General features: G+C 42.4%; 1 protein-coding gene across 3 annotated transcripts; it reads left to right on the top strand.

The window, feature by feature from the left end:
* The first annotated feature begins 1,816 nt into the window (after positions 1-1,816).
* On the top strand, positions 1,817-23,807 carry fbxo11a (F-box protein 11a). Of its 3 annotated transcripts, XM_048269317.1 has the most exons (23): positions 2,062-2,115; positions 4,988-5,128; positions 16,126-16,259; positions 16,837-16,918; positions 17,193-17,337; positions 17,484-17,613; positions 17,819-17,902; positions 17,995-18,127; positions 18,253-18,359; positions 18,500-18,611; positions 18,941-19,047; positions 19,234-19,371; positions 19,814-20,031; positions 20,320-20,500; positions 20,654-20,776; positions 20,882-20,967; positions 21,077-21,153; positions 21,330-21,473; positions 21,930-22,040; positions 22,134-22,241; positions 22,364-22,472; positions 22,560-22,658; positions 22,884-23,807. In XM_048269317.1, exons 3-23 carry the CDS (start codon positions 16,146-16,148, stop codon positions 23,011-23,013), a joined length of 2,538 nt encoding a protein of 845 aa, XP_048125274.1. In that variant the 5' UTR covers positions 2,062-2,115; positions 4,988-5,128; positions 16,126-16,145; the 3' UTR covers positions 23,014-23,807. The 3 variants fall into 3 exon arrangements, with proteins under 3 accessions (XP_048125273.1, XP_048125274.1, XP_048125275.1); XM_048269316.1 differs by lacking the exon at positions 4,988-5,128 and having other exon boundaries at positions 1,817-2,115; XM_048269318.1 differs by lacking the exons at positions 2,062-2,115; positions 4,988-5,128 and adding an exon at positions 16,023-16,041.
* Positions 23,808-24,592: the final 785 nt, after the last annotated feature.

Raw genomic sequence — 24,592 nt, 5'->3', positions numbered from 1 at the left:
CCTACCCCACTGACCTTTGCAGAAGGAACATGCATACGCATAAGGCACATGATTATGGTTATGGATTTGGCAGATGCCTTTGTCCAAAGCGACACACAAATACAAAACAACATAAAATTTAAAATTGAACAGGGAAATTGAACAGGGAACTGGGCAACTCATTCCACCAACATGGAACCACATTTATGTTTTATCAGTTCCTGGGGTTTGTAACTTTAAAGTGGTTAGCATGTGTGTGTCTGTCCTTTATGTTTTTCTAGCAAATCATTGAGATCATCAACATCCATTCATTCAATCAATCATTATTTTGTCAGTTACTTAATATTGCTGCATTAGCAGCAATAACAGAACTAGTGAATTGTATACAATCTAGAGGATAAAAGCATGACTACCATTATTGAAATAAAGACCAGTGAGGGAACATCACTGTGCATAACTGATTAACGCATTTATGTGATAAAATAATCAAGTGAGTATTATAATAATATTGGTCTGAAATTATGTAAAAGTTTTCCAGAGAAACAACAAACAATTTTATGTCAACATAATCCACATATAACAATGTAGGTCTGGCAAAACACTATTGCTGTCAATAAAATAAAAAACAAAATGATGAAATATTAGGTTCCTATTTAGATTGACTTAGTTATGGAGGCGATAAAATACAGTATGCAAACAAAAAGGAGGTAAAATTAGGGTATTTGATATATTTACACATAGTGAAAGATGAAATTCAGAGGCTTTATCTGTAGTTTGTAGTTTATCGATTCTTCAAAGAAAGATTTGTTAAACTGCCACACACACACACACACACACACACACACACACACACACACACACACACAGACACACACCAATTAAGGAATTTTCAGTCTTAAAAGATGTGGGGCTTGCTCTCAAATATCTCAACACTCTGGAAATGTGGTCATTTATTTGACAGGGAAGAGCAAAAAGGGCACAATCAGGTAGTAGGTTTTTGTTTTCAGTGTGATCAGAACTTTTCCAACCCATTGTCTGACAAAAACAAAAAAAACAATCATCCACTTACACACAAACATTTAGTCATTTCCAGTAGTCATTTTAGGTCAGAGTAGGCCTATGTATGGGGTTGTGGTTGCATGCCATCCACCAAGTGCAATGTTCTGCTGCCTACGAGGGTAGCTAAATCAGCTGGTCAACATGTGAACCTTGCAGTCAGATGGCCCCCTTTTACAGTCAGAAATTATTTGGGCTAATTTCAGGTTTTCACTATATACATGGCTTAAACATATTATCTTGTGCAATGTGTATATTATATATATATATATATATATATATATATATATATATATATATATATATATATATATATATACACATACACACACACACACACACACGATAAACAACAGCTTATTTCGTGTAACACCTGCTTAATTGTACATGAACAAAGCACACTCAACACTATCTCGAGTAGACCCTGTGAATGTGAGACACCTAACAATGGTCAGAACCTGTCCACAGATTTAACCAGATGACTCCCTTTTTAACTATTTGTATGGCCAGTTTCCGGTATTTTCACATCGTCAAAGAGGCGAAAAAGGCATTGCAACGTTTTGTTTAAAAAGACTAGTTTACCATTCAGACAAAACCAACATACCTCACTGACATGGTCCCACAATATTTCTGCATTTTATTTCTGTCCCAATCTCACGAGAATCATGATCCAAGAGTCTCGTTTTTATTTGCAGTCGCCAGAGAGGAGCATGAATTGCGCTTTGCAATTGGTGGAGATTCTTCCCATGTGATTTTTTTTTCAGTCTTTTGGTGCTTCAGAGTAAATGGCTCCTCCTGCAAGGCTAAGATTGGGTTGAGCGGAGTGTTACGGGGGTAGTGTTAGGAAAAACACTTTGATCAAATCTTCCTTAAATTTACAACGGGGCGTTTTAGTGCAATGTTATACCTTTTCTAATCTTCACTTAAAAAATTGAGCTTGGTCTTAATCATTGGCAAGGGTTCTGTTTTCTTTCAAATTCTAAAACCCTCAAATGAACTCCGTCAGAGCTACCAACCGAAGACCCAGGCGAGTGTCGAGGCCGCGCCCGGTGCAGCCGGAAAGGAACAACCAGGAAAGAGGTAGCCAAACCAGCACAGATTTTAACATTTCGCTTTATGTCTGATTCGGAATTTAACAGTTTTAGTACTTTGACAGATTGCGTCTTGTCATGTGTGTACAGATTATACATTACAATGTGTGTATATTGCGGGTTGACAAACCATTAATCTTAATCTGGAGTCAGTAGGAAACACCGAGGCTTCTCCATAATCGGACGTTAGCGTAGGCCGCGCTTTGTTTGGCTTGGTTTGCTCTTAATCCTTACTGATCTGGTATTTTTCTGATTCATGTTTGTATGTTTTAATTGCCCCTTTCTCATTCACGAGTTTGAACTGTCACATAACTATATACAGCGTTCCTCAAATCTTTCCTTTTTTGAATGGTTATGAACAGTAACATTGACTCGTAGACCTGCCCTAGCATATTGCTAATGTTAGCCGGTGCGCAACCCTAGAAGCTATGCTAGCCACCGAGCTGTAGCCATTGAAAATCTGCTTTTACTGCGCTGGGTCTGAGGAAAGAGCTGCCATTTTTTAGCGAGGATGGAGTGTAAAAAGTGTAATTGGAAAAGCAGTGGTCTGGTCAGTTACGTGAATTAGGTTTCAGAGCGGACGTTTGTTGTTTTTTGTTGGGCGATGCACAGTGTCTGTAACGTCAACTTAAATAGCATAACGACTTGATGGATTGACTCCTTAGTTTCTATGCTAGTCAAACATTTCGCACTGCTGTAACGTTGATCAGTCTGCTAATTTACTATGCTAACGAATTAGCATGCCCAACCGGTGCAATGATCAAACTAGGTAACGACGATCAGCCGTTAAGCAACACGCAGTTAACCCGTTTACGCACTGCATACCGAAAGTTGCCTAATTACATGGAACATCACTGTCACCTAACGTTATTTTACCCAGTTAACGTTAACGTTATTAGCTCACGTCGGTCAGCTAGGATGGCTAACTTCGGATAGTTGACGGAACATGCAGAAGCTGGCCACCATTATGTTTGCTAAGGTTAACGATAATTCTTCTGTGATTTAAAATGGTTTATTTAGCCACATTTTATTCATTTTTGCCATTTGTCTGCTACATTGCCAAGTAGCCAGTTAACACAGCAGTCACCTATGTTGTGCATCTAGTCGTAATGTTACATTAATCAGTTTTCACTTAACGTACGTCGTTAGCTAATTTGCTAACGTTGCTTTTGGGTGCCAATAAACGTCAGCAATGATCTAACCTGGAGAAGCTGTGTTGACTCCCAGTAACTAAACGTTTTGTCAAACAAATGTTAACAGTGGTTATTTTAATAAAATTTAATCGTCAATTGAATTGGTCTATATGCCTTCGCTACATTTTAAAGTAAGGCAACTGTCACAACTTCTGTAAATTATTATTTACAAGTAGCTTAATGTTAATGTTACACGGGACATTGGAAATGTTGTTAGTCTCCATAAATACGCTGCTGAAAGTCCGTCATAACTCCATAGCTCCATTCGTCTTAAAATGTTGTCTTAATGCAACATGGTATGCTACAGGTAATCTTGGATAGTAATCATCCAGACAGATTTTTGTGCATGATGCACAACTTGATCAAAGGCAAATTGGTGTCCGCTAGACCATGGTTACTGTGTGTAAACGTTTGTGAGTTGGAAGTTAGTAAACCTAAAAAAAAAAAATCTCATGACCTAACTCACTCGTTTAAGTCGCAACTGAAGACAAGCACGTTATGCAAGAAGTCCCATTACCCTTTTTTTAGAGGTATGTAAGGGGTTTCAGAGGTCTATTGACATATTGTTTGCCACTCAGTGTGTGTATAGTTTCCATGTTAAAATATGTATACAAAGCGGTGTTATCTGGTTGCTGATTGTTGTTTTACAAGTATAACAGGTCACCTCATCAAGGTTGGTGTGGGGCATTTTTTTAGTCAAATGACAGACCAAAACAACGTGTAATTTTGTCATTGGTATACATTGATAATACAAAGAAGGTTATGGTGATGAAGGGTAGGTACCTCCACACCAGTCTTTCTTCCCTGGTTGCTTATCATGCAAATTTGAATTTCATACATCCTTTGGGATAGGCCAGACTAATTTGAATATACATGAGTCTTCTACTCTCAAAACTGGAACCCTCATTGTGACGTTATGCCCCTGTATTCTTTTCCAGCCATGCTCCGTTTTGACAGGATTACATACAGCTGTCAAGTAGGGCTCAGCCTATGTAATGAGTATTTTTAGGGTGAGGAAAATTGTGGTTTATCGTTTTAAGAGAGAGGGAAATCAGTAGTAGGTTGTTGTATAGCCTAATCTTTTCAAATACGCAAAGGATAGACCTATGTTTCTGTAATACAGACAGGACTGTATCTCGTTCTTGACAGCATAAAGTTTAAGTGAGCGTGATGTCTCATGCTATAGAATGCTGTGTTTTGCCATTTGTAGATTTGTTTGTAATGCACACCTGATTGTGTGTGGAATACTGGTGAACAATGTTGCTCATGTATCCTAATGGCTAGACCACAGTGCTAGCAGTGCCCTCAGTCAGCATTCTAATGAAATGTGTTGCTGCCAGGGCTGCACAATTGTCACCCGCCAAATCATGCAGCCCTAGTGACTGCCTTGTGCGGTAAGTCTCTTGAGATGAAAACATCTGCTAAACAAACAAATATGAATTTAACATTTCAGAACTTCTAAAGAGCCTTATGTTGGCAAAAAGTGTTGTCTTAAACTGGCTACTGTGCGAGAAAGAAGACATGGCTACTATTTGATGAAGTCCATCTAAAAGGCTTCAGGCATTGATGACTTCCTTAATGTTCTTTGGTGGACTAGGTGTGCATTCAGTTCTGTGTGTAGGCTAGCCCTCTTTGATATTGATTTAGTCCCCTGATTCCCACTCTCAGTTCAGCCCTAGTTGAAGTGGCGTGTCTTGCCATCCCCAACCAAGCCAGGTTTGTGCCAACACTGACCAAAAAGCAGCTTTCTCAGCCACTGATGGGGTTGTCTCTGGCATGCAACTGACTGATCCCTGCGCTGCTCAGAAGGTAATGTGGATTAAGGCTTGGATGCAAATATGAGCTTTTGTGAGCTTTTGTGTAAAATACAATGTCTGTCCATGTCCTGGAAATAGTGCAGACATTGATTGATATAATTAGGAATGGGTGGAAGTATATATTTTGAAATGGAGTAGTCATTGGGTTGAATAATGTATCAGGCTAATCGCTCCAAAGAAAGCCATGTAAAATTAGTCTGGATTAGGGTCATGCTCACTGGACGGACGCTGGTCTAGTTGACCCATCAACACCGACTCCGATAGACTCTTCGTTTATTAAAAAAATAATTGTTAACTGTGATTTTAAGACTGTTGTTGTTGTGTGGAAACTGGAGACCATGGGTTATGCAGATTAACTGGGATCTTCCTCAGATAATGAAGTCTAAAAAGACAGTACTTCGGTGACAAAATTGTAAGAGTTTAGATAATGTCACTCGGTGTCATTGAAATGTATGATGAAGAATGAATGAAGTTTGCCATAGTGCCATTGTTAATGTAGGTTTAGGGCCCTTGTTAATTAAAAGATTGTAATGATGTTGACATGATGTTTTGACATTGACATAATGTTCTCTAAGGCGAGTGAAAAGCAGTTTGCAGTAAAGCTAACCAACGTCGTCTCTATCGCAGGAAAAAAATGGGGAGCAGCCTGATAACCAAATGAAATGCTTGGTGGGCCGGATGAAAGTGCTTGGCGGGCCGGATCCGGCCCGCGGGCCGCAGTTTGCCCACCCCAGCTCTAGTGTTTGTTTCATGAGCGAGCAAGCGAGCAACAAAATGAACACTGTTTAAAAGACATTTGTAGTTCACTGATTCGTTGTTATGCCGTTACAGGTAGTTTTGGTTGGAATTACTGTCCACTATGAAATTGACACATTTCATTAGACTTATGTAGACAGAAGTGGGATGATATGAACTGTTACTTATTTATTTTTTTTTTGATGTTGTCTTACCAGTCCCTTCAGAAAATCTTTGTTTTTGTTGACAACTGACTAGTCTACCCTAATGTACACACACACACACTCTAACAGAAAGAGAGACAGGTCTATTCAGTTGTAGATGGTAGCAGAGCCCTTAGTGCATGCACCTCCCCTCATTGATCAGCTTTATGATGTACTCCTGTGGCTAAAACAATAGGGAGCCACCGAGGGGCTCAGCACAGCACCAAGCCCCTTTGTCATCTCAAGCCCTGCCGTCTTCTGTGTTCTACCCCTGTCCATTCTTGGAGGATTGCCTGCTTTTGTCAGACAGGGCAGCTGCACAGACTACCCTCTCACATTGAGAGACAAAACCAGATCGAACGAAAGTAAGACCTTAAGGCAAGACTTCTTGAAACACTGTTCAGTTTTCTTCTACCCGAAAAAAAAAATTGACTCGGAATATCCCCAACTGCCTAGAATCATGCATTTTGGATGAGGGGTAGCTTTCACAGACTATGATGTTTTGAGGGCAGCCCAGAATTTCTATTGGCACTATTGTGCTTTAAATAATGTGCTGGGAATGCAGACTTTTATGCCTGTTAGGTAGTTCATTAGGTCAGTCACCAAAAATCACCCATTCCCAGGTGATGCATACGTATGTTTACGTGGAGCTCTCTGTTGTCTCTGTTGTGATGAGGCCCTGTGTTGTGCTGTGGTGTGGTGTGTAGTGTTTGTAGTGGTTACTGGACGAGTAGCCTGGGAGAGCACCTTTGCTGCCTGAGCAACAGGCTGGCGTTTGGTGACTCCACCGGTGGGGGTTTGCATGGTCGCCTGTTTGCCTTATGGATGGCGTCCCCCTGCTCACCTGCAGGTAAAATGGGATCACGGCGCCCGTACACCTCGATGATCTGAGCGCGCCTGGTCTATGTATGTCTGCTTTGGTACACGTGCTCTAGTGTTATGTTAGTGAGGGACAGACAGGTGGAACAGTATTAGGATTCTTTTTGATTTGAGTTTCTGTTGATAAGTAGTATACATGGAGGCAAGCAGATGATGAAAGATCTCAAGTCATCCTGTTTGAATGATTGCTATTTAAAAAAAAAGTTGAAAGTGGGTTAGAAGTATGCCATATCATTGTTCTTAATATAGGTCAGGAATGCAATTTCTTTTGCTGCAGGAAGCTAAGCGCTGCCTGGCCTGGAAAAGAGTGTTTTTGTGTGTTCTGCTTCATCATCTCTCGCCTCAGCTCAGACAGCGTGGTGTCGGTCATAATTAACTGAATGGGTGGTTTTAGATGACGTTTCTTTTGTCCACACTGGATGCTGAGCAGGTTTGGAAAGGACATCTGAGTTGTAAGGTTGTTTTGCTATGTCTGGGTTGCACTTTAGCATTGCAGTATTCCCTTCTGTTTGAGCCACTGTCAGCTTTAATTTGAATCTAGTAGGCTAGTGGTTTCATAAAGTAAACAACTGTGATATCTTAAAGGAATTATCCAGAGTAAAAGGCACTTTAGATCAATTTACGGATGATTGGGAGTACATACGTTGAGTTGACATCCAAATCATGTCATTCGGATGTGTTTTGAGAAAGTTCGATGTTACCGTTTTTAGTCAAAGGTCGTTAGCGTGGAAGTGAGAAGGGCATATTATTTCGCCGCTACAAAAACGCTATTTTTATACCTCTTCTACAGTTCCAAACAACATTGCACTTACGTGGTAGTGAGTAGAGGGTCCCTAAAGCCAAACCGAAGTATCCCGAGGTCTTTATGTGGTCGGATAGCGAGTCCAGAATGAATTTCATCAAGCCAGTACCTTTCCTCGAAATGTTGCCATCTTTGCTGCCAGCTTTAGGGGAAAGTCCGAGGAGATTGCCAAGTGTTCTGGAAATTCACAATTTAAAATTACGCCCGTTTAAAAAAAGTCCAGTATTTCTTTTGAAATTTAAATGAAGTTGTATGGACTGGACTTTTTTTTTTTTTTTTAAACTGTGACGAAATTGTGAATTTCCAGAGCACACTTGGCAATCGACTCCTACGGACTTTAGGGACCCTCTACTCACTACCACGTAAGTGCAATGTTGTTTGGAACTGTAGAAGAGGTATAAAAATAGCGTTTTGTAGCGGCTAAATAATATGCCCTTCTCACTTCCACGCTAACGAGCTTTGACTAAAAACGGTAACATCGAACTTTCTCAAAACACATCCGAATGACACGATTTGGATGTCACCTCAACGTATGTACTCCCAATCATCCGTAAATTGATCTAAAGTGCATTTTACTCCGGATAATTCCTTTAATTCCCAGCCAGGTAACCTTTCAATCCCAACCTGCCTTTTAGGAAGCCCTGTACTAATGAAATGTCTGCTATACATAGAGCTAGTGCTAGTACAATTATAAATGTGCGTTAGCCTATATTTGGTCAAAAGCCTTTGTGGGAGTTGCCAGGAGTTTAAAAAAATGTATGGTGGATAGTGTACATTTAGGCTTGTAATTAGAAACCATTTGCTAAGAGCACCTCTGGTTATAATGGCAGGTTATGATGCTTGGTCAAGAATAATGCATACTAAATCCTGTGATTGGCTCTCAGGTCTGCATTCAGTGATTTGTTTGACTGCTATTAAAGGACTGGAAGAATGGCATGTGAACAAATAAGTAATGTGTCTGCAGGTGGAGTGTGTTTTATGTAGGGTTGATCGATTATTGGAAAAATCATCATAATTATTTGAATCAATAATGATCCATCATCCATTTTCTAAATGTGATAAAAATATAGGCTCTATTGAAGATAAACTGGATTTATAACTCAAGACAAAATGCGTTGTTGCAAAATAGAATGCAGGAATGCGATAATTTTCAATTATATTGTTGATTGTCATAATTGATGATTAATTGATTAATTTGATTTATTGCACATGTTTAGGTACAACTTATAGGTCCAGTTACAAACACCAATTGTGTATGTTGCTATAATTTCCTGCAACTCTGGGCATCACCTGAGAGAATTGCCTGGAGATGGTGGTGTGTTATAATATTGTGACTGATGACTTCTAGTGTAGGGGTTAGAATCTGGTATGTCGAATTCATCCCCTTTTAGAAGTTTCCTTTCTCAGTTGTGGTGGCCATTTGGATATCTGATTCATTCACACCAGTGCTTGCTCTTTACACACATCCCCATACCTTTTTGGCCGTGTAGCCAGTTGTGTAGTACGGCAGTGACTCACACATGCTAAGCACTTCAGTGCATCACTGCTTGACTCAGTTGTTCCCTCTCCGCTGTCTGCCTTCATTTTTTTTTTTCTCCGTGAAGTGGTGTTGCTTTCCAGTGCCTGGCAGTGAGCCACCTCGTCATCTGTGGTTGCCCCCTCTCTCCTCTGCTCTCTCTCTCGCGCTCACTCTCTCTGTCGCTGCTCTGTGAACGGCAATGATTTAGGTTTGCGTTTGCTGCACTGTAGTGGTCAGAGGTTAGGCAGCTGTCTGGGATGCTTCTTCACGGCTTACTGTTTTATCCCACTGGCTTTAACCCTAAGTAGTGACAGCAAGCCAGTCCGTCCCCTCTCCGGGTGACGGCAGCCGGTTGCTGTGCAGTCGGCGTTCCAGGATGCAGGCAAGCGTGAACCAGACTGGATGGAATTATGGCATTTTGCATAATTACAGCATTCTAAAGGAGCTGAACAAGCTCTCCATTGAGAGCGCTTACTATGGAATGGATTTGACTATAGATAAGGCTGCTAAGGAAATGACAATACTAAAACAAATATATATGCCTAGGCTACTTCATAAATAGTAGAGAATAGCCTAGAATGACTTAACAGTTAATGATTCTTTTTGTGATTTGTTTGGAGCAGAGAATGCAATACATCTCCAGTGGACTGGAAACATGCATGCTCAAGGGTGTTAGATTGGAAATGGGAATGCAGTTTTTATTTGGGGATTCCCTTTCAGTCAAGAACAGCTGTGTGCTTGCCTCTCCTTGATCATCAGTGGCTTCCTACAGAGGTGCAGCTCAGCACTTAAAAACGGGGTCACCTCGTCCACTTTAGCGAGTGACCTTGTGAAACTGTATGCCGCTTTAACCTGGTTAGCTGTGCGCCTCTCCTGAGTAATTACATTGATTTCTGATAGCAGGCAGCTCGGAGGCATGGTGGCCTCGTGTCTCTTCTCGCGCTTGCAAATGGTCTCAATGAAGTCAAAATGGCCGCAAGTCTGCTAGAGTAGGCCTAGACATGTTCTCTCTCTCTCTCTCTCTCTCTCTCTCTCTCTCTCTCTCTCTCTCTCTCCCTCTCCCTCCCTCTCTGGACTCTTTTTTGCTCTCTCTATTAGCTCTGCAGAGAAGCAGAGCGGGAGTTCATCAGCTCTCTCCTCCCGGCCTGATGAGTTTTGTCCTCCGTGAAATGATTTCTTACTGAAGGAAACACACAGGCGGTTTTGCTTTCACCGACAACACGGGAGGAAGAAAATGAACATTTGTGAAAAAGCAAGCAACCCGTTTTTTTTTTTCGGTGATAATTCCGATGCTTTCGTCACCCCACTTGGTGTTTTTGTATGCCATCTTGGTTAATGAAACCGCTGCCCCATTGTTCAGAGGTGATTAGAGTGATTGCTGTTCCTACCCCACTGGTTGATGGGATCGGGAGGCAGAACAGAAGCTAGAGATGGAAGCAACATCGGCAAACTGGCAGAGAGTATCCCACAATCAAGGCTAGAACTCCCCTTCACACACATAATTGTGTAAATGGCCTAATCATAATAGGGTGCAGTGCTGTTTAGTGCAGAGGATTGCCAGTGCATAGAAATGGCAGTATGAAGGCCTGTAGCTCCTCTGCTCCTCAGTGATTGCCTTGCTGTCTTTGTCATGAGATTTATCAAGGAGTTCTCAGGAAAACATATAGCCTATTTATACCCCAGACTGAGTGTTTTGAGCACTAATTGCACCGGCACTTAGTCATTTCTAGCCCTTCATCAAGTGGATTTATTGTTACATCAGGCTCATTGTTATGATGAGCTCTTGGTTGATTGTGATTAACCACGTTCCATTACCAGCTGCTGCAGTTTGCCCTCACATCAGAAACGCATATGGGCCCATGTGAAAACGGAAGTAGCCAACTGGTCTGTCTTCTGTCTGCTTTTGATTGAAGGGAGTTGAATGAGTGCGGACATTCGTAATGCGACTGCTCCCTAAAGGTAGTCACCTAGCACGTTGAAGGAATGGTGTCCGGCTGAGTTGAGCACTCTGCGGTCATCAAAGGCATGCCAGTGTAGTGTCCAGACTACGGCCCCCATCCCCCCCTCTCCAAAAACAACCCCTGGGCCTCTACAGAGCCCTTTAGGGTTGTCCCTCACCTGCTTCTTCCCACGCAGCTGCCGAGCGACGCGGAGCCTCCAGCTGGCATGAAGGGCTTCTTCAGGGAAGAGCTGGGAAATCCAACCCTGCACTCCCATGCCTGTGTCTCACCCGGCCTGGAGCATTTGATGAGGACGTCTACAGGAACACTTGTCCTATCCCCTCCCCTAGTGTCATTGAAGAGTTCTTTTCATGTAATCAGCAATGATGAAAGATGCTTTGTGTCTTTGTGGCTCACTCTCTTAACAAGGCCTGCGGTGTTTACACGCTGTCTCTGCTCTGTTATTGAGGTGAAGGCACGTGGGTAGGCCTGCGATGACCCGGCCACTTGTGCGTGAGTGCGTTAGGAGGAGGTGGGGGCAGCCGACATTTGTCCTTGGGGCTGAAGGAGTGACAGCCCTCCCAGTCACTGACAGTCAGCGTGGGCGGCACTTACTCATAACTGCCATTGTGCAAGGAAGGAATGTGGGCAAATATTACTGCTGTCAGTCAGGGGCCTCCGGAAGGCTGCTTTTGAAACTCACACACACAGACACACACACACACACACACACACACACAGTTCATGGCAAGAATTGAGGGGGTTGAGCATTACAGAGCACTATAAGTTTAGGACACAGTATGTTTATGCACAGTTTAAGTTGAGCTCTTTTCAGCTTGTTGATAAAAGGGCTCTTTACAGTTGACCTTTTACATCGCAAATCAAAACTATTGACAAACAAATTAGCTGGCCATGTCACAGTAAATTGGATAACTTTACAGCTCTGTACATTTCGTACATGCTGTATGCTTTACTCTTTACGTTATCCCTTGTGGTAGTGGTGTTACCAAAGCCAGACGCCATCATTTCTTCTGTTATTCCAGGTCAAAGCCCAGGGAGAGAATTGTGAGTGCCTAGTCCAGTATGGGTCCAATTGAACGCATACATGTAGGAAAAAATTGGAAAGGACATTTTTTCCAGTAGCACTTGAGCACCCAAGCTCAAAAATGTAGGAACACAGACAAAAAAAAAAAAGAAAAATGACATTTTGAGTCTGTTAAGAGGCATTTAGATGATGCCCCCACACCTAGCATTGTAGCTTACTGGGAGCACTGGCTATTAGCTGCAGCTACTCCAGTTCGGTAGCACCGATTTTGGTTGTATTATTTCCTATCGACTAGTGTTGCACGGTGTATCGATACTAAAAAGGGATATCACGATGCCTTCACGCAAAAAAACGATACGATTTCCTACGTTTTTAGAATCGATACTTTATTAAAATAATAACATTCTGTGCTGCTCTCACTGCTCCTTGCACGCATCTAGGCAAGTGGGCGTGTCAAGCAGGCAGCTCTGAGTGAGTGAGTGCGCGTGGATAAAACAAAAGGTGAAATCTGGAACTATTTCGGATACATCGCGAATAGTGAAGGCAAGTCATCAGGTACACAGAGGCCCGTTTGTAAAATATGTTTCAAAGTCATTTAAAAGCAGTAGGCTACGCATGGAACTTGGCTGAACACTTCGCAGACATATCCCAACATTTTTAAAGAGTTCAAAGAACGACAGGTTAACGAATATGCTATAGAAAACACGACTACATGGTTAGTGCCAAGTTCTTCTTCTGTTTTAGTCTAGCCTAAGTTAAACGAGTATGGTTCTCTGGGATAAAGCGAACCTTCCTTCATCAATGAATTTTGACGAGACATAATGAGCTGTTATCATGTGCTAACGTGATGAAAGCGCAATGTTCACGCCAGAATAACATTGCCATAACTTTGTTTATTTGCTCAATAATTATTGCCCAGATTAGTGCTGGGCGGTATGACCAAAAATGTATATCACGGTATTGCTGCAGTACACTGACTAAGGATGGTCTATTTTACTGTCATGATGTAGAATAACTCCTCTCTAGTGGTAATGCAGTTTTGCATGGCCCCAGAAAATGATGCTGTTTACAAAGAGCCACTCATGATTCTAATTAAGAATCTAATCAGAATGCAAAGACAATTGCAGTCAAAATACAGAACGTTTACTGTGCAAATTTCACAAACATCTTGTATCAAACCAATACAAAAAGTAGTGCAACTTGCAATAATTATACTTTTTTGAAAATGATACAATTTAAAATAAAACCTCTCTGCTAATATGCTTACTCTGTCAAATAGGCCTATCAGAAACATGCCTTATTGTTATTGTGTGGTTTACATGACGTTAGTGGTAGGCTAACGTTAACTTCATGTGGATGTCTTGTTAGCCTGCCATGAGCTTCGGTTCGGTTCGCTAGGCAAAACATTAACAAAAAAAGTTTGTTTTGGTGCACTGATGAGTCAGGATAATTTCTAACTAGCCAGATAGTATTGCTCAGTGCATGTCTATAACATGCTTTGTTCAGCGAATATTCTTAAGGTGAGATGAATGATAAGAACATTAAACTTCACTATGTTCGGTTGGTTGCTAACTAATGACATCACCTACTAGCCAGCTAGTTGTTGAACAATCACAATAGAATTTTCGTGACGGTAAATCCAGAAAGGGTTAAAGGGGAGCTAGTAATCAAGGATCTTTGGTAAATCCCTTTCAATGCAGTATCCCTTAACATTTTTCCTTAACTAAAGAAACAATTTAAGGTATCCTGTGCAAAACCCTTAAATAAATCCCTTACCTAAGGAGAAATTAAGCCTTAAGGGTCATACTTCAGGGGAAAAACTTATTGTGTTTTGTGTTTCCCCTCACTATGCCTCGCGAGTGGCACCATGCGTAAGGCAGGAAAAGTCCCGCCTGAAACACTGTCGCTACGGGCGCAGCTGCTCCAAACATTGTGTAATCAAATATACCGGTATGGTGGTATATTAAAAATTCGTATCATAACGAAAATATACACCGGTATACGGTGTGATACGGCTACCTAAATGCGCTAATTAAAGCCCACAGCATATAATACCACCAAAGCCTGTTGAGTCCTAATAATAATAGCGGCTTATTGTTACGTGGTAGCAAATCATGTTATCAAAGAAATAGACGTAATGTAGGAATGCACACAGATATATTGCAACAGGTAATGGTGTAGGCCTATCTGACAAAGACCTGAGTGGTTGGAACGTCATACTTGTACACTGGGCGCAAAGAAGACTATCCTCACATTTATCCCTTTGCAACTGTCAAAAAAATCCCATGAACACGGGAAGGCCTAGGGTAGCCTATACTGTACATCAGATGGCCTAAAGATTAGGCCCCTCTGCATAGCATTCAGTGATTTGCATGCAGTAATTTCAACAAGGACCTTGATCTAGCCTAGTTTGGCTATTTAAAGCTACTTTATTGCCACAACACAATGTAAATGAACTATAACAAACAATAAAGGACTTAATTACACAAAGTAGGCCTACTATTTTACTGACTATAAAAAATAATAATTATGTAGGAAGTTTAGAACCCAGAATTGACCTGCACACTACAAAAGTGCACCGAATTCAACACAAATGACTCAATACACTTGGAGGAGGTATGAGTCCTTTCTTTTCCAGATATCTTAGGATTTCGCCATCGTATCGTTTCAGTATCGAGCATTGTGATATTTATGGCAGGTATCGTATCGAAGTCTTAATTTTGGTATCGTGACAACACTACTATCGACAGTACCTAGTGACGTCTAGCGATCTATGAAAGACCCATGTAAAAATCGTCCGGATTTCTCCAAATTATATAATGCATTGCCATATTTGCATTTAGCTTGTATATCAAGTATCCTGCAAAATGTAATTTATTTATTTGTGATTCCATCTGTAAATCTGAATATGACCATGGTGACCTATCTGCATACTGCCCGAAACTACTACTAAAACAGCCCATTTTCTCTTCCACAAAACGTAGCCTAATCAAGGATATTTATATTTATTTGAAATATCTGCATTGATGGGGGACAGAAGGCAAATGTTACTTGTACTTTAGCTTTTATTCGGTGTAAACAAGCATGCATGGAAGCCTGGAGTTGTCTGTAGCTTTCTACCTTTGAAGAAAACGGGAGTATTATCGGAGGCTACTTTTGTCTCTGTTCACTACAGCTATATTTTGCATATTGCAGTCAATCCCTCAACTGGGCTAAAAGGCATATTTCCTTTCCTTCTCTCACTGCATTTTCAGAATCTCATCCTGCTGCTCCTATATCTTTCTTCGTTGTTGGTACATTTACATTTTCCAGATGAATTAAGTGGATTGAAGAAATTAGATCTACTTGGCTGGCTAGCCTAACGTTCCGCCAAACTTTTTCCGCGCACCCTTGAATTTGATAGAAGCGACTAGCGAGTGAGACACTTAAGGTTTTGCGAAACTGCTAACGTTGATGGGAGGTGTAGTTGTTATGCTGCATCGATGTTGCGGTGTATTTTGCAGACAAAGATTGACATGTTTAGAAGTCATTAACCAGTGCCACTGCGCCTAAATATCTTTTTGCACTCACGCCATGCGTAAAATGGGTGCACTGTAGAGCCCTGATAGTAATGTGTAAGGCGGTTTTAGTTACTAATACAATCATTTAATCCCCTCCCCCAACATGTAAATGTACCGTTTGTTGTCTGTAACAATTTCTGTGACTAAGCCATGTTCATGCTTGTTTGGTTTTTAGCTTGAGGACTGAGGGAGAGGGTTTACACCAGTCATGACTACACCGAGGTTAAGACCTAACTATGGAGCACAGTGATGATCATCAGATCTTTGCTGAACACACAGGATGAGCTTCATGCTTTTTGTTCACAGATGAAGAGGTTCCAGCAGATATGGTGGCAGAGGAATCTGGGAATCCGGCAGCTCAAAATAGTCCGTACCAGCTACGAAGGAAGTCACTGCTACCGAAGAGAACAGCCTGTCCCATGAGCAAAACGAGCATGGAGGCAAGTCTGAGTTCAGGCAAAGGCCACTATAGTCCCGCTCCAACTAGCTTCTGTGTTAACTGCACAGGGATTACAAATCCGGAACCGTTTGTAGCCTTTAACGGTTGAAATATCCTTTTAGAACATATTCTGGCCTCAGATAAATGTGAAGTCCTGTTAGAAAAACTCGGGCCTTTGATAACATGGAGAGTGGAATTAACCCCCTTCTCCCTATCCTCCTGAATTCATTACTGTTGGTGTCTGAGAGAGAGCCAGACTCAGCTGCCATGGTGATTTATCTCTCTCATTGCAAAGGTGATGTTTCAATCTGTTATTTAACTCATTTGGAGTCCCCGCTTCATTAAAACCAACTGACATTTAGATAAAGGCCATTTGAGGTAATGGCCTAATTTGGTCCGACAAAATCAGTCAGCACCTGCACCATTTTGAATCCGTTAACTTAGCGGTGATCGCATCACCTCATGAATTCTTTTTTGAATGGAAGGCCTGGTCATGTCAATCCAAGTAGGCTGAACATATGGAACATATGGCGATGGATAAAGGGATGTTTGTAGCTAATCATATTTTGTGTTCACAGGGTGCCTCGACTTCAACCACAGAGAACTTTGGTCACAGAGCCAAACGTGCCAGAGTATGTGGAAAATCGCAAGACCTGCCAGGTAAGGAGCTAGGATTAGTGTTAGCTGTCACACACAGAAAAAAAAATTCTCACAATTTACACCAACATCAAACCAGTGCTGCTACAGATATACAGTCCAGTCATCATGCAAAATCTCCGTCATATCTCTGTCAATGAACTGTAAAAATTTATCATAACAAAACAGTTATGATAAATATTAAAGTTTCTGTAAGGATAGGGGCCAATAAATCCATAGCATACGAGTCAGCCCTTGTTTGCAAAGTCCAATTGAATGATTCCCCTCCCCGTCTCAGCTGCACCAGCAGAGCAGTATCTCCAGGTGAGACTACCTGACGAGGTGGTCCTGAAGATCTTCTCGTACCTGTTGGAGCAGGACCTCTGTCGGGCTGCCTGTGTCTGCAAGCGTTTCACTGAGCTGGCCAACGACCCCATCCTATGGTGAGACTTCTGCTTGACTGCAGTATCATTTACTCTGCTTTACTTGTTCGTTGTACGTGTTCATATCTCCAGATGCTTATTTCTATTCTCATATCTCTATTCTTTGTTACCTTGTGTTTGTCTGTCTGTCCGCACACACATTACAGGAAGAGGCTTTACATGGATGTGTTTGAGTACACACGTCCCATGATGCACCCCGAGTCTGGAAAGTTCTACCAGATCAACCCCGATGAGTACGAACAGCCCAACCCCTGGAAGGAGAGCTTTCAGCAGCTGGTATGCGTCTCTGTAAACACCCACTAGTTTTGCTTCTGCTCAGTTATAGACCTGATCAGCCTGCTAGTTTCCTCATTTGTGGAGGTGATCTAAAAGCCAGGTGGAGCCTTACAGGTGGAGGGTTTCACAGTTGCTCTCAAGTAACATTATTTACAACTAACAGGCTTGTTTGTTTGTTTGTTTGTTTGTTTGTTTGTTTGTGCAGTACAAAGGAGCACATGTTAAGCCAGGCTTCGCTGAACATTTTTACAGCAACCCAGCCAGATACAAAGGCAGGGAGAACATGCTGGTGAGTTGTGGTATTTGGTCGTCGTGGTCTTCTGAAGCTCATACTGGTCAGTAACTTGTTAACTAACACCACTCCCTATCTTGCTGTTCCAGTATTACGACACCATCGAGGATGCCCTTGGAGGGGTCCAGGAGGCCCACTTTGATGGCCTGATATTTGTCCACTCGGGGATCTACACGGATGAGTGGATTTATATTGAGTCACCAATCACAATGATAGGAGCTGGTATGTGGTGTGGCCTGGACATAGTCATTCATGACATCATTTCCTGGTCTGTAAATACACTGCCTCTGTACACGCACTACTTTAATTTAATTAATTTCACAATTATTTATTGTCCCTAATTTTAGCCCCAGGCAAAGTAGCTGATAAAGTCATCATTGAAAACACAAGAGACTCCACATTTGTGTTTATGGAGGGATCTGAGGACGCGTACGTGGGCTATATGACCATAAAGGTAGGTTGTGAACATCATTGGATGTTACAGAATTGATGTTTTTATCCTCGTCTGTGGTAATAAACAGTAGGTAAATAAGGCTGTGCCTCTATGCGCTAAATCCTGATCTGTCTGTGTGTGACTGTCTGTCTTTTCTGTAGTTTAACCCTGATGACAAGTCAGCTCAGCACCACAACGCTCATCACTGCCTGGAGATCACGGTCAACTGTAGTCCCATCATCGACCACTGTATCATCCGTAGCACCTGCACCGGTATGAATAACAACTACTCTCTGTGTCTGTCCTAGCTGACCTTGACTATTTAAGTTTGAAGCAGTCTGGAGCCTAGACCAGATTGGAATACCATATTGTTTACAGCCTAAACTGAATTCTTCTCTATAATTTTATTGTGCGATATAACTTCTGCATTAAACCCAGATCTATTTCATTTGTGTCAGGTATACTGTGTCATTTGAGCATTTGGTTAGGACAGATTTTTGGTTATGCTAGTGTGAGTGTTGGCCATATCCCCTGTAACATACTGGTGTGAGCCCTTTGCCAAAGCTCTGTGTGTGTGTGTGTGTGCTCTGGTGTCCCTGCAGTGGGCTCAGCCGTGTGCGTAAGCGGCCAGGGCGCTTGTCCAACCATCAAACACTGCAACATCAGCGACTGTGAGAACGTTGGCCTATACATCACAGACCACGCACAGGTAAGACAAACTCATTCTTTTTCTCACAAAGAAAAATTAGATGCATACGAAAACATTTAAAAATTTGAAAGGTTTTGAATTCCTTTCCACAGTCAAATGTGTGTTGTGTTTACGATGTATTGTATTAAATGGCCACAGTAGAACACCATTTTCAAGCTAATAATTGCCCCTCCTCTCTTATTCTAGGGTATATATGAAGACAATGAGATCTCCAACAATGCTTTAGCTGGCATCTGGGTGAAAAACCATGGCAACCCAATCATTAGACGGAACCACATCCACCACGGCCGAGACGTGGGCGTGTTCACCTTTGACCATGGCATGGTGCGTACAACGGCGGACAACAAACGGCTTTAGACTTTAGGATCTTGAGTGGCGTTTTCCCTCTTCTTCATTCAGAAAGCAGTAGATGCACAAAGCGTGTGTGTGGGGACATGGGGCTGTGTATGAACATGTTTGTTTGTTTGTTTGTTTGTTTGTTTGTTTGTGTGTGTGTAGTATACTGCTTAATCGCCTTGAAGAGGCAAGCATTGCTATCCTGAAGCTTAATCCTCATCACTGACGGACCCCTCTACCACAGCAGTTACATAAGTGTCTTAATCCTGTGCCGGAAAATTCAACTCCTCCAAAAAGGAGTAAATTGTAAATTTATGGAGATCCGCCAAGTGCTGTTTTGTTACTTTGAAGTTTTGGATGAACACCCCCCCCCCCCTTTCCCTAAAAGAAAGTCACCTCTGAAAACTAAACCACACTCTCCCCCTCACAGGGCTACTTCGAGAGCTGCAACATCCACCGGAACCGGATAGCGGGCTTCGAGGTGAAGGCCTACGCCAACCCTACGGTCGTACGCTGTGAGATCCACCACGGTCAGACAGGTGGCATCTACGTGCACGAGAAGGGCCGGGGCCAGTTCATTGAGAACAAGATCTATGCAAACAACTTTGCTGGGGTCTGGATCACCTCCAACAGCGACCCCACCATCAGGTGCTTAGTATAACATCATCTTTTATGCTCTGTTGTATATGCATGACTGATGTTTGATTTTCCCATACATGGATAATGCCTAGTCCAAGGCTTAGTTCTAGATTTGTTTCTTTCAATGGAGATTTCTATTGAAGTTCATCTTTAATTCAGGACTGGGCTTAATTCATGTAGAGGAATGGCACTGCTTCCATATGTTTCCGTCTAGTACAACATGTATGGGTTTGTTCAAGAAGTATGAATGGTACTTTATGGCGCTTTGGAAGACTAAAGTTGGTCTACTATACACAGGGGTAATGCCATCTTCAATGGGAACCAAGGCGGAGTTTACATATTTGGCGATGGACGGGGGCTTATAGAAAGCAATGATATCTATGGCAATGCCTTAGCTGGTATCCAGATTAGGACTAACAGCTGCCCCATTGTCCGGCACAACAAGATCCACGATGGACAGCATGGAGGCATCTACGTGGTATGTAAACATGCAATCTAGAAATTTAGTTTGCCTCCGCTTCAGCATGGGGTAAAAAGCAAGCTTTACCATAACTTTACTATACTATGTATGGAAGATCTGTTTTTAATTTGTCGTAAGATTGTAAAGACTGATTTTCTTGTGTCTCTGAAGCATGAGAAGGGCCAGGGTGTGATCGAGGAGAATGAAGTGTACAGTAACACGCTAGCCGGGGTGTGGGTGACCACAGGAAGTACACCAGTCCTGAGGAGGAACCGTATCCACAGTGGGAAACAGGTGTGTGTGTGTGTGTGCCATGTTTGTGTTTCATTCAAAGGAATTATCTGTAGTGCACTAATGAATTTGCATGCTAAATATTTGTTTTTGTATGTAAACACGCAGGTTGGTGTTTACTTCTATGACAACGGCCATGGTGTCTTAGAGGACAACGACATCTACAATCATATGTATTCTGGTGTCCAGATCAGGTGAGTGATGATCCTGCAACAGTCATAATGAGGATTTTTACTTCATCATAAATATCTGTTTTGCTGCCGATCGATTGCTAATGCCTGTCTGCTCTTCCTCAATAAACAGAACTGGCAGTAACCCCAAGATCAGACGAAACAAGATCTGGGGAGGGCAAAATGGTGGCATCCTTGTTTACAACTCTGGTGAGTACTATCATATTAGTCTCTGAATTTATTTTCCCCTGGAGCCCAAACACTCTTGTCAGTGCTCAAAAAGTCTTGCCCCTGGCCTTGGGAAGAATCTGGTAAGAATCATTTCTGCTTTGTGCCATTTCACCAATGCCACCGTCGATGAATATCTTAACTTTTCTTCAACTTAGGTTTGGGTTTCATTGAAGACAATGAGATCTTTGACAACGCCATGGCTGGGGTGTGGATCAAAACGGACAGCAACCCCACGCTACGGAGGAATAAAATCCACGACGGGAGGGATGGAGGCATCTGCATATTCAACGGCGGAAGAGGTGAGCTTCCAGGGTGACCGTAGATGCGAACGTTTGCGAACAATTGAACACAATCTGCGGAGGTAGTTCTCTACGAACATACAGTGGAACTGGGAGTGAGCTTAATGAAGGTAACAATGCAATTACCGTTACAATATAATGTTAACACCAAATCATTCGAATTGAACTGTTCAGAGAAAACATGTTCACCACAAACGTTCGCCACTGTTTGCCAAATTTGAACGTGCCTCTGGTCCCCTATCTAAGTGTGCCCTCTAGTCTTCAACTAGCCTAGTCAGCTCTCCCAGTGTCTGGAGACATCCGGCTGGTCTCTCTGACTTGAAGATTCAAGCCACTTCTCTCCATTTGTCTGCAAAGATGGCTTGGCACACTCTCGCAGGGAGCAAATGGATCTATTGGGAGAGATTAGAAACCTACTGGATGGAGTAGTACTGATACTTTTTTGTGTGTGTTCAGGTTTGCTCGAGGAGAATGACATCTTCAGGAACGCTCAGGCCGGAGTTCTTATTAGTACCAACAGTCATCCCGTATTACGGAAAAATCGGATATTTGATGGCTTCGCCGCAGGTAGGATGGAATGAGATTAAACATGGTGATGTCACTTGTATCTAATAAATGATTGATTTGTAAGTAAAAGCTGGCATTGTGTTCCCTGAACAGGTATCGAGATTACAAATCATGCTACGGCGACGTTAGAGGGCAATCAGATTTTCAATAATCGCTTTGGAGGGTTGTTTCTAGCATCTGGTGTCAATGTTACTATGAAAGGTAAAAAGCAAAGATTATTTTCTCTGTATATTTACGTAGAAATGCTGAAAGTAATGAGACGTGCATATCTTGAGTGAGCAGACGTTAATGTCCCGCTTGCTTCACTGTCTCCATCTCTGCAGATAATAAAATAATGAACAATCAAGATGCTATCGAGAAGGCTGTGAGCAGAGGTCAGTGCCTGTACAAGATTTCCAGTTACACCAGCTATCCAATGCACGATTTTTACAGGTAACCACCCTTGTCTTCTTCTGGTCAACCTCTTCTAAATGTTGGCAGAATTTGGCCCTACCTCATGTTCATCTCCTCTCCCTGCAGGTGTCACACCTGTAACACGACAGACCGCAACGCCATCTGTGTGAACTGCATCAAGAAGTGCCACCAAGGGCATGATGTAGAGTTTATTAGGCATGATAGGTTAGTGTCCTCTCCCCTACTTCCTCAAATGATGTTCAGCAAGTGGTTCCAGTGGTATCCTCAAATAAAGTGAACAAGGCCTTATGCTTCACACTTTCAAAGTTAAATAAACATTTAAGTTAATTGAAAGTGAAATTATGTTGAAAGTAAAGTAACTAGTAAAAATGTTTTCCCCTGATTGACTTTAGTGCTATAGTCACTCACCTGCCTTGTCTCTATTGCCAGGTTTTTCTGTGACTGCGGCGCAGGGACGTTGTCAAACCCGTGCACACTGGCCGGAGAGCCCACGCACGACACGGACACACTCTATGACTCGGCGCCCCCTATCGAGTCCAACACCCTGCAGCACAACTGAGCTCCCGAGGCCTTGGCCCCCTGACGCCTCTCCAAGACTCTTCCCCCGCTCCCCCACCACATACGCACACACACAGACAGACAGACAGACACACACACACACACACACCCCGCCTCTCCCCAGCCCATCATGCGCGTGCTCCAAACCCAGCTCACAGGGCTTAACAAGCTAGATGTAAAACAGTTACACGTCACTTGGACTTGTTCAACGTAAAAATTAATGAGAGAGAGAAAAAAAAAAGAAAATGTCCACTTGGACAAAGCAAGCAGAGGGGACATTTATATTTAAAACAAAACAGAAGTCATGGGGAGAAAAAAGAATGCATTCTGCTGTGGACTTGGCTTTTTTTCTGTTTCTTTTCTTGCGACCCCAAGTTTAAAAAAAAAAAAAAAAGATTTCCAATGGGATGGAGCTGTCAGCATGCAGAACTGGGTGTGTAACCGGCGCTCAGCACCCCCACCACCCACCCCGCCCGCCCGCCCTCCCTCCCCTCCTGGAGGCTGAGGGGTATATGGGAGAGGGAGAGAAAGAGAGAGATTCCTTATCCCCCCCTTCCCTTCACACCCACCCCAAAGTCCTGTCCCCAAGTCACTTGGGAGATGGTTCCCGACAGGAAGTGGAATCTCCCGAGGATGCGTGTGCCGCCGGCCCTCCGAGCAGCAGCCCTGTTGTGTGTACAAGTATGGACAAGTGTGTGTGAGCGTGTGTGTGTACAAGTACGGACAGATGACCCAGCACTTCAGCTTTTTCACTTTTTTTTTTTTTTTTTTTGGTTCATCATTTTTTTTTTTTTTTTTTAAAAAGAAAAGATGTTATTGAGATTTTGATTTTAACGCTTTCTCATGTAGTTTTGTATTTTCAAGCAAAAATCTTAATGTACTTGAATATCTTTTATTTTATTAAATATATTAATTTGTGGGTGGGTTGGGAGGGAGGGAGGGTGGGGTTACTATACTTTAGACTTGCTGTAATTGTACTCATGCTGCAGGGTGTAAGTTCTTTCTGTGAAAGAGATTATTGGGGGTAAGGGGAGGGAAGCAATGGATAACACTAATTGCCCTCCAGCAATGTTGAATTTATTGGTATAGAAGGAAAAGGGAGGGGAGGGGGGGGGTGTTAAGAAAAAGAGACGTTGGATTTTAACCGTTTTAGCATAATACAGTGTTTTCACGAGACTGGTGGTGTGACACTTTTCTTGGCCCTATAAACATTTTTGTAGTGTGTTTAGATTTAGTAAAAAAAAAATGCCCACCCTTTGCCCTGTCCCCAATCCTGTTCCTTTCATTTCCTGGTTTTTGGTGAACTGATGTGTGTGCGTGTGTTTAGAACACTCCTCTGAAATGCCCAAAGTGAGATTATCCTCCAGAATTGACTGTGATTAAAGATCAGCCTGACTGTGTAGTCAACTTTTGAGGGCCAGTCTCGTGGAAGCACTGATGTCAGAACCAAGCCTTGATCTAGCCTCAACTGGGCTGGCCAAAATGGCGTCGGTTCCCATTGGTGTACACATTGCTGGAGATATTTCTCTTTTTTGTCTTCTTACAAAGAGAAGCTTCTGCTCCAGTGAAGCTGAGACGAA

The sequence above is a fragment of the Alosa alosa genome, chromosome 18 (genome assembly GCF_017589495.1).
Source record: "Alosa alosa isolate M-15738 ecotype Scorff River chromosome 18, AALO_Geno_1.1, whole genome shotgun sequence".
In the NCBI taxonomy this organism is placed as follows: domain Eukaryota; kingdom Metazoa; phylum Chordata; class Actinopteri; order Clupeiformes; family Clupeidae; genus Alosa; species Alosa alosa.
Note: the sequence above shows the minus strand (reverse complement) of the source record. Positions and strands in the feature narration are given on the sequence as shown.